The sequence below is a fragment of the Microtus ochrogaster genome, chromosome 18 (genome assembly GCF_000317375.1).
Source record: "Microtus ochrogaster isolate Prairie Vole_2 chromosome 18, MicOch1.0, whole genome shotgun sequence".
Taxonomy (NCBI): domain Eukaryota; kingdom Metazoa; phylum Chordata; class Mammalia; order Rodentia; family Cricetidae; genus Microtus; species Microtus ochrogaster.
Window position 1 is genome coordinate 64,212,556 of NC_022020.1, and position 17,259 is coordinate 64,229,814.

At 38.5% G+C, this 17,259-nt stretch overlaps 1 protein-coding gene across 2 annotated transcripts in view; it reads right to left on the reverse strand.

Moving 5' to 3' along the window:
* Atp9b (ATPase phospholipid transporting 9B (putative)) overlaps positions 1 to 17,259 on the reverse strand; it is a 204,261-nt gene that overhangs the window by 139,085 nt on the left and 47,917 nt on the right. For both annotated transcript variants that reach the window (XM_005356314.3, XM_005356312.3), the window contains exons 6-7: positions 9,995 to 10,053; positions 7,381 to 7,432 (exon numbers count right to left, since the gene is read on the reverse strand). In XM_005356314.3, coding sequence (XP_005356371.1) covers positions 7,381 to 7,432; positions 9,995 to 10,053 — 111 coding nt within the window. The remainder of the gene's footprint in view (positions 1 to 7,380; positions 7,433 to 9,994; positions 10,054 to 17,259) is intronic.

Sequence of the window (17,259 nt, forward strand, 5' to 3'; positions counted from 1 at the left end):
CCTGTCCACTGCTAAAACCTTGTTTTCCAAAATTTATATTGGAACAGATGAGATGCTCTGAAATGTCTTCCAATACTAGCACAAAAGCAAAAGCAACACAGCAAATACTATAAACACAATAAGCCTGCACTCTAAGTCCTTTAAAGATAAAAGGTTTGTGCCTGTTAAATAAGCAGAGACTGTTTTCAAATTTTAAAGGGAAATTACCTAAGAAGACCAAAAATTACTAACTTCAAGAAACAGAGGCAACAGAGGAAGCACTACAACAAAATCTGGAGTGCAGCTGGGATGGTCTGTCTTCCCATCTTACCAAGAGCAACATAACAGAAAGCACTATAACCGACACTAGTTAAAGCACAGTAAAACTGAATTATTAAACTGGTCTGCTTAGATCCTATTACAGACTTCTTATGAATACTTGATTTCATTTTGTATAATTAACGAGAGTTGACAGGAAAGGACAGTTTAATGACCTCGAATTAAGATCACCTAGTGTATGTGTCACATTAAGAACCACATGAAGGGATGATAAAGTGAGGGACCTGTGAGGTAGCTGAAGCTGTCACAGCACTAACAAGCTATCCTGGGGCATCATCGGCAACTTGCAACAGCTCACATATCCAAAAGCTATGAAAGGGAAAAGCTAGAGTATATGTCCTATGAAAGAAAAATAGACGTTGACTTTGGATTTATAATATCAGATCTTTGGCCATTAAAGTTGATTTTTAAATATTTATATGACTTAATGGCTGCATGAAATTTTTAAACCAGTGGCAATATATATCTTTCTATAGAGATAATGTAGATGAGAACAGTGCCACTTGCCTACTGTCATCCCACTAACAAGTGACAGCTGAGGTGCTGTGTTGTGTTCTAAACACTTAAACTATAACGTTATCACTTAGATACAAGTGAAAAAGATATTGACATTTATAAGAGATTGATAAAAATTAGTTCTAAAGCATTCATTTCTGCTAACACCACTAGAAGAACTATGTGCACTCAGGAGATATTTGATCTGAATTAAGAAACTGATGGAACAATTGATTAATTGGAATTTAAGTCATCAGTCACCAGATCCATCAACAGCTCCATTTACATTCTAAACAATCCAGTCATGGCTCAATAGAATACTCTTATTAATACTCAGTCAATACAATGCCACAGATTGACTTACCATGCTATATTGACAAGCACCCGGATGCTAATGTCCAGCTCTAAACCACAATGTTACTTAGGACTTGTACACTGACAAAAGTTTAGAATTTTATTATAAAAAATAACATGCTATAAAGAATTTTTTAAAGCTAAAATTGAAAAGCAAAAAAAAATAGTGTTAGTAAATAACACAAAAATCCTGAATATGTTTATTTTCTGAAAATAACTAGACAACAGTGAAACTTTAAGTAATTATTTAAAACCACACAAAAGACAGTGCATTTTGCTGACCTCCATGTAAAATGCCCCTCCACACCCCAGAAAGAAGAGTTGCAAGACAGTGTAAAATATAATTGCCCGCGTGAGGTCTAATCCAGAGGAAGGAGAGATGGTCATAAGTGTTACAGGAACACAGTGAGGAGCCACCGCAACATGAAGAATCAGCAAGCAAAAGTCGGATATTGGAAACAAAGAGAAGAAGGCTTGATTGTGGTTGCTAAGGAAGAAGACCTTGGGTTGGAATTTGCTGGTCTGAAGGTGAAACACAACCATATGTTTAAGCAAGATTAGCTGAATGTACACGGTACATTCTGACCGTTTTACAGTTAAAAGCAGAGCGCAAAAATTACCCAAGAGATGATAATGGACTAAATCTCTGAAACTGTGAGCCAGTCCCCATTAAGTGTTTTCCTCTATAATAAATTCCTTCATATTGCTGTGACCATGGTATCTCTTCACAGTAATAGAAACTTCAAGACAATTCCACACATAATCTCATCTAAACGGTATTTTCATTTGCATCTCCAAAGACAAAGACATTTTAAAAATCACAGAATCATAATCATATATAAATTATCAAGAACTCTTTATCATCATCAGATAATTATTGCTGAGATATCCCTAGTTCCTTATTAGTAGTTACAGTGTACCCAACACAGAACCCAAGCAAGATAGATCCACACTTGGCATTCACTTGGTATGCCTTTTCATCTTGACAGGCCATAGCAGCATGCAGGCAGACATGGTGCTGGAGGAGGAGCTGCAAGTCCTACAACTTGATCTGCAGGCAGCAGAAGGGAAAACGGTGCTACACTGGCCAGCCCTCAAAGCCTGCCTCCACAGTGACTCACTTCCTCAAACAACCTCTTCCATCAAGGTCACCTAAAAATGCTACTCCCTATGGGCCAAGCATTCAAACTCTAGGTCCATGGGGGCCATACCAATTCAAACCACCACAGGGATTCTCTTTCAATGGTCTGTTAGTTCTTGAAGAGATGGCTCAGCAGGTAAGAGTGTGGCCTACTCACTTGGAGGACTGTGTTGATATTTTGTTTGTGCTCTAACAAATAAAGCTTGCCTGAAGATCAGAGGGTGGAGCTAGCCACTATTTAACCATAGAAGTCTGAGGGTTTGTACAGACAGACAGGAAGTGATATGACTGGATGGAGAGATGAACATAGATGGGAGGAGACAGGTGCTTGGCCCTTTATGGGCTGAGGAGTTAACAAAGTAAGAAATGGCTGTGGCTTGCTCCTTTGTCTCTCTGATCTTTCAGAATTTACCTCAAAAAAAAAAAAAAAAAAAAAAAAAAAAAAAAAAAAAAAAATAAAACAAAACAAAAAAAAAAAAAAAAAACAAAACTACCCAAGAGTTTCTGAACTAAGAATCCAGAATCAAATTTGGAAGCCATTTGATCTATTCTATAAAGGAGGACTCAATTAAAAGCAATCTGACTTCTTAATATCTGCATATGAATGGGTAGTAATGTTTAAATTTGACAAACAGAAGGTTATAATAGAACCAGAATAGGTTAAGTCAGACGTCAGCTACACAGAGGTCCTAAACTCAAATCCACTAGTACTCACACAGTATTATGTATGTAAATAATACAGATGTAGTAACCATGTATATACTGTGTACATTTTTCTGAGACAAAGAAATCAGTATTCTCAAGGGACACAGGGCGAGATTGAAGAAATGGTCTTCAATTGGACTGCTCCCTAGCTGAGGTTACCATAGAATATCTCATCTGCTAATCCACTGGTGTTCCATTTATTCTCTGGTGACTTCTAAGGCCATCCAATGTTGCAGTGAAAAATGATGAGGAAACTGGCTAATTTCCAAAACTATTAGGAATTTCATAATTTTAAAAATCGTGTTCTCAGTCTTCAGCCCTCACATACCTCCTCTGAAAATAAATCAGTATTTATAACATCTCCTAACTTTACAGTACTGCATGCTGTTTATAATTTATTCCCCAACAAAATCTGTGTACTTTTTTCCTTTTAAAGGGAATTACTTAAAACCATTGTTTGCATTTGGAATATTATTTTTTCTGTCTTACTTGTTTCATATTAAACAGTGTCTCACTCTGCAGCGCAGTAGTCTGGAACTCAGTACACAGGGAACAGACCTCATGGCATCTCAGTATCCCTGCTTCAGCCTCCTAAGTGATGAGACTAAAGCTGGGAGTCATTCATATGTAAAAGTACCTCTCAAACACAACTGTTCAGTTTACTGTCTTACATTTCTACTGCCACAACAAAACACAGTGATGAAAGTGCCTCATAAAAGGAAGTGTTAATTAGAAAGCTTGCTTGTAGTTTTAGATGGTGAGTCCATGACCACAATGTCAGGTAATGTGGCTGCAAGCAGGGAAGCACAGTGCTGGAGAAGGAGCTGAGAGCTAACATGCTGAGTATCAACCACAAAGTAGAAAGAGAGAGGCTTACTAGGAGTGGCATGGGCTTTTTAAAAGCTCAAAATCCATTCCCAGTGATGCAACTCCTTCACCAAGGCCACACCTCCTAATCCCTCTCAAACAGTTCTACTAACTGTTTGATAGAACAGCATTTGGTAGAACAATGCAGAACAAGCATTCAAACACAGGAGTCTATGGGAGCCATTTTCATTCAAACTACCACAGTTACCTATTACATGTACGCTATGAGAGCCTAAGAAAATAGCTATTATCAATAGGAATGAAGGTATAGATAAACCCTTTGAAAATCCACTTCTCTATATCAACAATGAAAACACTAGTTGCAAGTGATAGATGTAAATACTATCTTTTCAATAATTATACTATATAGAAATGGATTAAAGGCCCCAGACAAAAAGCAGAGGCTGACCAATTCTATTTCATTATATTCTTTAAGTTATCAGTCACGACTCTTCCAAATGACCTAAAAATAACCAGTGGACAATGATTACTAAAGGAATATGAAGACCCCTCTCAAAACAACAGAGTTTTAAATAGATGCACCTGCAACAGAACTCTGAGAAAAAAATTATCCTGGAGGCCGTAAGAACAAGCTCCTTGCTATCCCCTATGGCAGCTTGCATTAAAATAGTCTCACAGACTCATGTATTTAAACACTTGGTCCCTGGTTGGTAGTGCTATTTGGGAACTGTGCCTTTGCTGGTAGATATATGTCACTAGAGTTAGGCTTTGAGGTTCCAAAGCCTCTTACCCCACCCCCACCCCACTTTGCTTTTTGCTTCTGTTCAAGGTAGGAACCCTCAGCTTCTGATACAGCCACTATGCCTTCTGCTTGCAGCTATGCCTGCTACAATGACAGACTATTAGCCCTCAAGAACTGAAAACCCACATAAATTCTTCCTTCTCAAAGTTGCTGTGGGCATGGTGCTTTATCACAGCAAAGACAGGAGAATAAGTAATTACATGAGCTCACAGGTGAAGGCTGGGGTGGGGTGAGAGTGGGACTGGGGGCATAGAGAATGTCTATAGCAAGGATCAGCGCATCTGGAGAATGCAGAGAAGTCGCTGGGGTAGCTGTGATGAAACTCCTCCCTGTGGTCAGGTTCCATGCTAACAACTGATAAAAAAGATCATTGAAACCCAAATGTGTTCCTTCACCAGATCAGTAACATTGACAATCTTTTAGTCAGAGTAACAAAACAAAAAGAAGACTCAAATTATTAAAACTAAGAACAAAGAAAATTGCTACTACTGTTACAGAAACTGTTTCTTAAAGATCATGAAGGAATAATTGAAGCATGTCCATGAATTAGAAAACCTAAAGTAGACTAATTATTTTAAAAAAGGACACAAACTACAAAAAAATAATTCAAGAAGAAAAGGACAATGTAAGTAGGCCTTTAGCGAGAATTAGAAATTAAAAAATAAAACAAAGATCCTCAAAGGCCAGATCCATACCATTTCATGGATGAATTGCATCAAACATTAAAAAATAAAAATTCTTTACAGATTCTTTCAAAAAGTAGGAAGGAACAGAACAACCCTGAGGGACACTAAGGCCAGTCTACTCTGATATCAAAATAAAGGTTTCACAAAGGCTCTTCAGAATCCCAAATGTAGCCTTTATGACCAAAAATCCTCATGAAAACACTAGAAGTCAAATCTAGCAAGACAAAGGGGCTATATGCCATAATTAAGAGACCGACAGTCTTGCACATGTCCACAGCTAAGGCACACAGCTTCTGGAGGAGACGGAGGTCTCACGGACCCTACAGCACTGGGCAGTCTGTAGGTGCCACGTCACGGGGGGGGGGGGGGGGGGGGGGGGCAACTGATGGGCTGATGCACCAGGAGGAAGCCACACCACACTCGCTAGATAGCAATGCTTGGGAAGTGAGTATGTTATCCGAATAATGTTCTCAAAACAGAAACGGAAACATTCTAAGAAGAAAACTTCTCTTGATAAAAATCAGTGCTACAACCTACAGTGGTAAGTAACTGGGCTAGATGACAGGCAGCTAAGGTTCTCTAGTCACAATAAGGACAAACTTGTAATTTTGGTGTGTGACAATCTAGAAGCACCTGGCCAGTCTCTACAGCAGCTGGGAAGATAGAACTCACACTAAGTAACACAAAACAGGCAGCAGCTCACAGGTCCTTTGCCTACCATGGATAGCTTTTCTCCTGAGAGCAGCTCACGCAGCAAGGTAAGCAAGTACAGCACTCGACAGCGCTGCAGAGTTTCTCTTTATCAGGACTCAAAATGTTTCTTGGAACAGTCTGCTGCTTTGCGTTTGTCAGACGGCTCAAGAGTTAAGACCTAATTTGCTCTTGGAGAGCACCTAACTTCCAGTCCTGGCACCCAACATGGGATGGCTCACAACTGCCTTTAAAATCAGCTTCAAAGGAACCTGACACTCTCTCTGGCCACTCACATTCAGAGGCCCACACAATTAAGTCTGATTTTTAAAGCACACTGCTTCTCACAGAGGAAACAAGAAATGAACTCTGAACCCCACCCAGGCCTTTGAAGCATATCTACACTTACAAATAGCATTCATGCTGAACCTAGAAAAGAAAATAATGACAGCTAGCTTTATGAACTGTAAGAATAGGGCAGAAAGAGGCTATGGGCATTCTGTGATGTGCTGTCTCATCCTAGAGATAACCAAAGTGTGTCCCACACAACTAAGCCAGTCATTAGCAAATGGCCAAACAGACCCTGACAAGAGATTCCCTGGCTTTTCTACTTAGTCACATGAGGTTTCCAGTTGAAAGCTCAGGTCCTAAATACTGCTTTTCCCACAAAGCGCATGGCAACTCACAGAGGCCCAAATGTCTATGCCTGTACACAGAGTGCTTTCCACAATGAGACACAGTGCCTAGAGAATAGGATATTACACTGGGGCATCTGTGTGCTAGCACACACAGACCATGAACTGGCCATGGCAAATACCCATAACTACAGTGCAGGAATCCACAACTAGATACTGGTCTCTTCTGTAGCAAACACACAATTACTACTGTGTACAAAACAAATGGAAAATAACACTATGTGAAATTAAGTAAAACTGAAAATATAAAATAGCAATCAAATTTTGAGTTACACTGTTATTGAAGTAATTAGGTTCTCAAAACTATTATGAAAGAAAATCTACTCAGATAACTTTTCAAGCAATTATTAAACACTAAAGTGTTTATTTAAAATAGCAACAATTAAATGTCATTTGGAAATGAATTTGAAATAATTAAAAATAAGTTTTCTAGGCAGAAGTCTTGCTTTTACTTTTTAAAACAAAGAAATCTAGCAAAACATGGTGGTGCATGTCTTTAATCTTAGCATTTGAAAGGCAGAGGCAAGCAGACTTCTGTGAGTTCAAGGCCAGCCTGGTGTCTAGATCAGACGTAGCTAAATGGTAATATCCTGTCGAGAGAGAGGGGGGGGTTGGGGGGAGGGAGAAAAAAACTACAGCAATGTAAAAGAAAACATTAAAAGTTACCTGCTTTCTCTGAAGTCCTAAGAAATACCATATCTGATGGAATTCTTTGGTTCTGCAAAAAAGTAATATACTAATTTTTATTTGAAGATGTACATGAACATAATACTATTACAGAGAAGAAATAGTTTAATAAAAAGACAAAATATTAAGTAAAATTCTACTAAAATAGCTATTATTCATAATTTTACATAAAAGCTAACATTTTAATTCACATTCAGATGTTTTGTTAAACAATAGCAAGCCATATACATGGCATTCAGACTTTTCTTGTCTAGAAAAGCTTAAATATTATCTCCACAGCATCTTAACCATAAATAACACTCCACAATGGTATGTCACATAACAACTGCATCCTCCTCATTCCAAACGCCCTGGAAAATGGACAGTGGCTGCTCCAAGTCAACACCAAAGAGCACATCACCAGGAGATAACACGGACAAACAAACAAATAAACGAGAATACGCAAATACAATTGCTATCATATAATGCTTACTTTGAAAACAAAACGTTGCTTCCTGGGGAAAGGGGAGGGGAAAAAAGCAGCGAACTCCTGTAAACAGTTTCTTTAAAAAGTTAGCCCTTTAATATTGGGGACAACTTAGAAATGTTAGAACTTGTAGTTTTCCACCCAAGACACACACTGCCGGGCATGTAAGTCAATGCACTGGAGGATGACAGAGCTGTTCAGTACCATCATCAAAGCAGCACAGACCATCAGACACAGGGGGAGTCTAAGGGAGCTTAGTGGCAGAGTACTGCCCAGCAAGCACAAGGTCCCCAGCACCAAGCTAATTACTTAAACCTAAAAGCTTACACATAAAGAAGCAGACTTCATGATCAGTGGCAGCACTCAAACCTTCAGTATTATGAATGTACTGTCATGACATTATTTTAAGAAAAATACTAAGATCAAGTAATTAGGACTAAACAGTAAAGTGAATTCACTTCACTCTTTACTTAAATTCTCCAATGGACCAAGCCTTAAAACTGCTTTTATTGTCCTTTCTGTTGCTGTTTACATGTGGTACAAGGAGTCAACCTAGGCAAAGCCTGAACACAAGTGCCACGCCCCCAGGCCCAAGTACAATGCTCAACACAGGCATGAAGCTCTTCCATATACTAAATGTGGCATAAAAACATTGTACTTAATCTAATCTGACTTCAAAAATATCAACTCTACTCATGATACCTTAAAATTCCCTATGAGTCCTACATTCTGAACAGTCACTAACCTTTTCAGCCATTTACCTTACTTGTAACAGCATCCTCCCCTTCTAAATGTAAGATATAATACTTAAATTGCAATAAAGGGCTCAGTGGCAGAATACATTCTTGGCATAATGGAGGCCCTTGGTTCACTACCCAGCACCAAAAAAAAAAAAAAAAAGACAAGGCAAAGGTGAAACTGTGTATTAATCAACACAGCAGATATCTAGCCTATGCCAAGAAGCAAACACTTAACAAAATCTATATGCTTAAGATATGCTGAGTCCTGCACCTTTGTCAGAATCTACCTTACAGAAGTGTGCAAAGATACAAGAATGATCACTGAAATAGTTCAACCACATAAGAAAAATACATAAAGCAGAAATTTTCCAAAAATTGAATGGATACAAGGCTAGTAATTTCCAGCATTTATAAAATGAAACACTACAGATGTTTGTGTTAGTACCCTATGCATACTAAGCATTGTTCCACTTTGTAAAATCAAACCACATCGCCTATATACAGAATAGAGCAACAAGAAGATCATTTCTATGGGAAGAAGACACCCTCAGCCCCAGGCAGTGGAGATGCAGGCCAACACCAAAGACTGCAGACAGCTCTGGAGGAAGTCAAATGGGAATATGCCAGAGAGACTTTAAAAGTCAGTAAAGAATTTCCCAAGAATATAGATGGCAAAGTAAGGATATATCCAGAGAAGACACACCCACACACTGACATCACACACCAGGTAGTGTGCAGAGCACTCCCAACACATCAAGAACAAGGCAGAGACAGCACAACAGGAAGAATCTTTTACAGAGAGAGACAGCAGCGCACAGGCCTTTCCATGTCACAGACAGGCAGGGTCAGCACCCAGGAGAAAGCCCTGACCTGTATACTGCCCATCCATTCACTCTCCATGCCTGATATGCTTTTAGTAGAGCATGGCTTCTCATCGTGGCCTAAACTATTTTTCTAGTGCTTTTTAGCCTTCATTCGCTTTCTCTCTTTACAATTTTAAACCGAAGGAATTAGAGCCAATAATTTTGTCTAATATAGCCATCTGGACAAGTACATTCTGAAAACTGATAGAAAATTACTAACATATGAACACAATTCTTAAGACAAATGGGATTAAGCAATTAACACAGGTCTTACATTTAAAAACATGGCTTTATCTAAAGACATTAAAATACACTTTAGCAAAACAAAATGTAAATAATTAATTATATTAAAATACATCAATTCTTACAAACACATTAAGAATTAAAATATCTCAACAGTTCCTTCAAAATACAAATGACATGTAATTAAGCTAATGTTAATGACTGATATATATACAGATTATATATATATAATATATAAATAAAGTATAATATATAAGTAAAGTATATTAAAATGCATCAACCTTTTCCACTATGATGAGGTCTCCAACTTGTATGTCTGAACTCTGAACTTGCACTTTCCCTAAAAGAAAAGAAGAAGTACAATCAACTCAGAGAAACAAAAGTGCACTGGAGGAAGTTTGATACATAGTACTTTAAATACCTCTAGGGCAAAAAACAAATACAAATTTTAAAAAAATTAAAAGCAGAATTTCTCTCTTCATATTTTCAAGTTATATTTCAGATATGCAATTACACCTAATTAATCTTGTTAAACTACCAAACACAATTAAATAACTACCCCCTAATAATAGTAAAAATAACAGAGCCAGGCCTCCTCATGATAAGTTAGGATCTTATGTAAATAGTACTTCACACACTTCGCTAGCATTTCAGTTCTCAGAAAAGGTAGCAATGATCAGGAACATTACTGAATAAAATAATCTGGTGACTGAAGCTGAGTTATTTTGGAAATGTATAGATCCTTAACTGATGTAGGAGGGTCTTCTATCTATCTGTTGTTTCATTGGTTAATTAATAAAGAAAACTGCTTGGCCTGACAGGTCAGAACATAGGTAGGCGGGGAAGACAGAACAGAATGCTGGGAGAAAGAAAGCAGAGTCAGGCAACCGCCATGAAGCTCCGGCCCAAGATGGACGTGGGTTAGAATCTTCCCAATAAGGCACGACCCCGTGGTGATACACAGATTACTAGATATGGGTTAAAGCAAGATATGAGAGTTAGCCAAGAAGAGGCTAGATATAATGGGCTAGGCAGTGTTTAAGTGAATACAGTTTGTGTGTTGTTATTTCTGGGGCTAAGCTAGCCGTGTGGGAGCCGGGCTGGACAAAAAGCAGGCCTGCTCACCGTATCACTACACTTAACACCACAAATTACACAGACTGGCACAAAAGACACAAAGTAAAGCAAATAATAAATGAAATCATCTGCCACTAGTATCTTTGCCTATACAAGTCAGAACTGAAAACTGAAAATCTCACTACTAAAAGTAATTTTTCCATGTACATATTTGAGTAAATCCTTAATGTCTATCTAATATGGAATGTCTGTTAATAAAGATGAATATGTATTACACTTAAGTATCTACAAAATATTGCATACAATAGGATGTTCAGCAGATTATCTAAAAACTCAAGTAAGCGTTCCCTCCTCCTGTCTCAGCCTTCCCTCTGCCTTTTAGAATAACGAGTACCCGATGGTCTGTGTTCACAGCTACAGCTCTATGGCACCAATAAGTTTGTTTGCAACTTTTATATTCACTGTGTTCTAACTGCCAGCATAGTTGGAGCTTTACCAAAACTAACATAACAAGACTCATTACTCAAGTTTGCTCCCATCAACTCCTCATTAAGCCTGATTTCCTAAATACCCCCTAATGAAGCTGAGTATGATTGGCAAAGTTTCTGGAGTTGCTTTGTTTAGCACACAGCACATCTTTCCCGTGTTCTTCAATGAGGAAAACTAAGAAAGGCTACAACTACAATTATTCATAAGACAGCAATGTTCTTTAGAACTATATATAAAACAAATCTTACCATAGCTTCCCAGTCAGTAACTGTAATTCTAAACACTTACAAAAGAATTAGTCTTTTAATCATTGCAAACATGGTCATGCTAAGCTTCTAGCCACTGTTGATCTCACAGCTAAGTATGAAATAAGAAGGGTTGCCACGGACCTTTCGGGCCACTCTCCACAGAATCCCTATGCTGTCTTTTAATTCGCTTTCTCTCCTGGCCAGCCAATTAAGTTTAAATAATACACACATTTAAAAAGGAGGAAAAGAAAAACCTGTAGTTAGATGATGTAAAATAATAAATTGTTTAAAATAATTTTAAAACATAGAACGGCCATTTTTTATTCTTTTATAAAACCCTTAAATCCCCAAAAGGTTGGCTATTTTATCATATGGTATTTAATATTTAGACATGCTATAGTGACTGCTTTTCATTTCTATGGAATCAGTGATTACATGTTTAAGGGGAAAGTTTATGGCAAATAGTATCAAAATTTTTTTATAAATATTTATTTATTATGTATACAATATTCTGTCTGTGTGTATATCTGTAAGTTAGAAGAGGGCACCAGACCTCATTACAGATGGTTGTGAGCCACCATGTGGTTGCTGGGAATTGAACTCAGGACCTTTGGAAGAGCAGGCAATGCTCTTAAACCACTGAGCCATTTCTCCAGCCCCCTAGTATCAAAATTTTTGAGACAGTAATTTTATGCTATGACCAAAATGTTAGAAGGCTAAGCTGGTCATAGTGGTGTATGTCTGTTGTCTCAAGAGAACCACTTGACCACAGCAGCCTGAGTTAAGTGTGGGCATATAGAAAGACTGTCCTCTAAAAAGGAACTATAGAGGGCTAAATAGCAAACCACAGAGCATCTGCCTTAAATGTGTCTAGTTAAAAGGTCATGATTTTACACTTTGAAAATTGGTTCACATTGTTTTAATAGGACCTAAATTCCTGGACAGTTTAACCTTACACTCACAAGACTGCTTGCTTTTTATTTAGTGACTCTGTCACTACAGAACCTGAATAGCTTCCTTCCATGCTCTGGCAAGGAGCCCTGGGGCACTGGAGGAACTGCCTGCTCTGCACAGTCACCATATGACCTGACACTGTGCTGCCAAGGCAGAGCGACTGAGTGGCCCTGTCAGAGAAAAGCATTCGCATGGCTTCTCCCCGGAACTGAGCTTTCCTCTAGGCAAAGCACAGCGGTGTGTTCTCCCTTAGAAGCTCCTTACACGTATGCCCAGTCTCTCAGTTTCAGAGATATTCCTCATTTCACCTATATGTGAAGAATATAACACAAAATAGACTCCACTTGTAATTTATCTCCTTCAATCTGAATCCCAAAGAACTAAAAATCTAAACATTAGGTCTATCTCTAAACCCCAAAACTTCCATTATTTGACAATAACTTAGAAGACAATACAGATTTGTATAATAAGTTCTTTATAGCTGATCTCAAATCAGTTTTCTGCCTTTTCTTAATGTCTGCTGCTATTTCACTGGCCTGCTCGGTGCCAATCTAGTAGCTCACCCTGCACCTGCACAGTGGTCCTTGCTTACTCCTGCACGTGTTCCATTAACAAACCCCTCTATCCCAGAACTCTTAATCACACAGCAAACACAGTTCTGTAAACTTACAATGACTCAAATCAAGACCAGTTGTATTTTTCACACACTGCATTGACAGGTTTTGTATCAACTTGACACAAACTAGTCATCAGAGGAAGGAGCCTCAGTTGAGGAAATGCCTCCATGAGACCCAACTGAATGCATTTTCTTAATAAGTGATCAACGGGGTAGGGCACAGCCCATGGCGGGTCCAGGACCTATAAGAAACCACGTTCTATAAGAAAGCACGTTGAGCAAAGCCATGAGAAGCAAACCAGTAAGCAGTTCCCTCCATTGCTTCTGCCTCCGTCCCTGCCCTGTTTGAGTTTCTGTCCTGACTTCCTTCAAGGATGAACAGCAATGTGGAAGTGTGAGCCAAATCTTTTCCTCCCCAACCTGCTTTTGGTCATGGTGCTTTATCTCAGCAATAGAAAACCTAAGTAAGATAAACACCTTTAAAGCTTATATGCTTAACCTTAAAATGCTAACCATATTTAGTATCTGAGTGGCTATTAAACTTCAGGACAAGGATGCATGCTGCAGCATGCCCCATTCCACTTTTAAAAAGTAAATTTTATAACTAAAAAGCAAACAAAACTAAGAATCCATCTGGTGACCAAGGAATTTCACCTTTAGGTATTTATCCCAAAACAAACAAACAAACAAACAAACAAACAAAAAAACCAAAGCAAAAACCTAAATCTTAAATGAAAACATCCACAGAAGTTTGGTTCAGAATGGCCAATGGTTGGGGAAAGTCAGGCACTGATTCCTGAGAGAAGACGACTGTACAGTGGAATCCTACTGGGTAGTAGAGACACTGGACTTTATCCATCAGTCCTATCTCAAAAGCATACTGAAAGAAGCAAAGACAATAGAGTACACATGATACTGTTGGTGCCAAACACCAAAATAAATAAATTAATTAATTAAACTACACACTAAAGCACTGTTATGTAGAACCATACAATGACTCATCTTTTGTACCAGGGTTCTTGTTTTCTCAGTGTTTTGGTTTTGAGGTCCACTCACGTTGTCACACAAATCATCAATAGCTGTTTCGGTGTCCTGGCCCAGAAGAGCTCTTGTGCAGGTAGACCATAGTTGGCTTGTTCTCAGTTGTCAATTAAGGTACAGCAAACCTCAAGTGAGACATGAAGACAGAATGCAGCATCTCCACTATCCAAGCCCTGGCCTACGGACCTTCCTTACACATATCGCAAGTCAAAAGTTTAAAATGTCATATGGCAAGTCAGGAGGTGGTCAGTGTGACAGAAAGCAATGATGAGAGCAGAGCATAAGGACCTGAAGTGCTAGTGGAAGAGTGGACATGGGGACAGCTGGAGAAGACCCTGCCTCAAAATTTAAATGGACTGGTGTTATAACTCAAAGGTAGAGAACTTAAACAAAATCCTGGGTTCAATTCCCTACATCACCAAAACAGTGGCAATAAAACACTGGTAAAATCCTAGTACCTAGGCCAAAGCAAAGGTCAGTACATACCCTAAAAATTAATATGCTCAGTTAACCAAAAGGTCATGTAGTTAGTGCAGTGCTGCATGCCTATAATCTCAGCACTAAGGAGTTTAGGGCGAGCCTGTGTTGTAATCTTACCCTGTGGGAAAAATTATTTTCAATTGTAACTATGTATCTTTTAAAGCTCAGAAGTATCTCTTACATACAGACCTGAAAATGTTACCATTAAAAAAAGGAAGACTTCTGGCCCCTTGTGATGGTGCACTCCTATAATTCTAACACTTTGGATTGGAGGCAGAGGCAGACTTATCTCTGTGAGTTCAAGGCCAGTCTTGCCCAGGCCAATTAGGATGGCATAATAAAACTGTTGCAAAACAAACAAAAGATAACAAAAGCCTGAGCAGTCTCATTTACCTTAACTATAACCCTCAGTGTCTTTTATTATTCCTTACTGTGAGATGCCATATTCTTCCTTGGCTTGCTGATGTTAACTGGGTTAAAAATCATTACTTCTGGAAATCAAAAATTACTAGTCTCCCCACCAGCTTTGCTTTAGACAACACTTTAGCTATAATCAACATAATTTAAGATCCTCATTTTTTCTAAATATCTTAGCAAAAATGAATTTGGTAATTTTTGAAAGAATACTGAGTTAATGAAATATGAAATGATAATTGGTGAGTTGTATTAGCCAACCACTCTCCCTCTAAATCTACCTCAGTAACTGAAGCACCATATAATCAAAAAATAATATGGATACTGCCACAGACTTCAGAGAGCAACAATGCACACACTGTTTGTCTAATGTGATATGCAAAACTAGACACTGAAATAAAACTCCTAGTTTATTCACATCAGGTAAAGAACTCATAAAAATATGACAACAGCCTGAGACATCTGGCAAACATCTCAAAAAGTAAAGACTGTCTCTATTCGCAGGTCAGATAAAAGGCATACGGAGTGCTGGTGCAATCGTAGCTATCCAGTTAGCACAGGGCAATCTGTCTGCCTGTACAGGCTTCAGTGGGTGAGCCTACCAAGTTTAAGAAAACAATGCCATTAGCACACTGAATACCCTCAGAGACTCATGGATGATGGCAACAAATAGTAACACAGTCCTACACTTAGAGAAAGGAAGTGAGGTAGCAGCCAGAAATGCAGATAACTCCTGTGCAAGGCAGGCAGCTTATCAGATAATGAGGCAAAGAGCCAGCTCAAAATCCATGCCACGAGTAGGTGATATTCTTGGGCAGATTCTGCTTCCAAACAAAGCATTTTCAGAACATTAGCGTATTTAAAGCAAGAAGAGGCATTCCTTTACAAAAGAAAAAACAGACCATTTCCCCAGCTGCCTTCCATCCAAATGCGCCTGTGAACTGCAGTAATATGTCACAACCACAGTAAAGCATGAAAGGAAGCCACCACAAACACTATTCCAACAGACCGTCTATGAAATACTAGAAATGAAAGTCTTCAAATGCATATTTACACTGTGCTTAGTCACAAGCTAAACAGCTGCTCCCTTCACACTCTAGCTTCCACTCACCACGCATTCTGTCAAAATACTCATTCACAAAGCAAGGACACTGCACCACCTCACACGCAGCTGTGACTGAGGCATGTTAGTCCACACAGACTTCAGATGTCCCCTCTGCAGCTCCCAAAAGCACCCGGAGTGATGGCGTCTACACTATGAGTGGGGTCAAACAGCTGTCATTTTCACTTCCACATGTAAAATTCTCATGCCTTCCATTGCTCCTGATGGTGGCTGACTTTTAAAAAGGTATACTGCTATTTGCATTAGAAACAGACCTACTGACAACTGACTTTAGAGTATGTTTAATTCAAGCACTACAAAAGTGGAAAATCCATAAAAGTGATGCTTCCTCAACTGAGACAGAAGTTCTTTCTTCCAGAAGCCCTGCTTCATCTCAACATGTATGGCCATCTGCTGTGGACACATTAAAACAACCACCACACAGCTTTGCATGGAGCGCGCAGTCTAAGGAGGCAAGAGCCCTGGGAATTCCAGAAGCTAATTTGTTTAGTAAGGACAATAACATTTTGCTCTTTTCATGAAAAAGTTAGCATAACATTTTTCTAAGGTTGTTGATTTTATATTTTGAAATTTTATACCGATAAAACATAAATAGGAAACTGACTTATAAGTAACTGTGGGGCTTTTTGACTATAGATACCTATTTTTTTCCCCAAATTCACAGGCCACATTGAAAAAACTCAAATAAAAGAAAGTACCCTGGCCAGTGTTTTTTGACTTTATATTATTTGACTAAATAATGAATTAGATTATTGTCATATATATTTCAAGCTGCATGATGAGGTATTAGCAAAATGTACTCAGTCACAAAGCAATCACTATTAATTGGTGATTGCTATAAAGGTATTAAAAAAAGGACAGACTATCTCATTCTGTATAAATAGCATAGAGTTTGAAATTTAATCTCAATACAGAGGCTCATATACATTTTCTATTTCTTCTTGCAGAAATTTTTTTAATCCCAGGATCTGACAGCATATATAAACAATACCAACAGAATATGTGATTACTGTATAACTTTAAAACACTTGATTACTTCTGAACATGGCGAACAATGAGGACTGATGAGAAGCTAAGGACAATGGCACGGGGTTTTGATCCTAC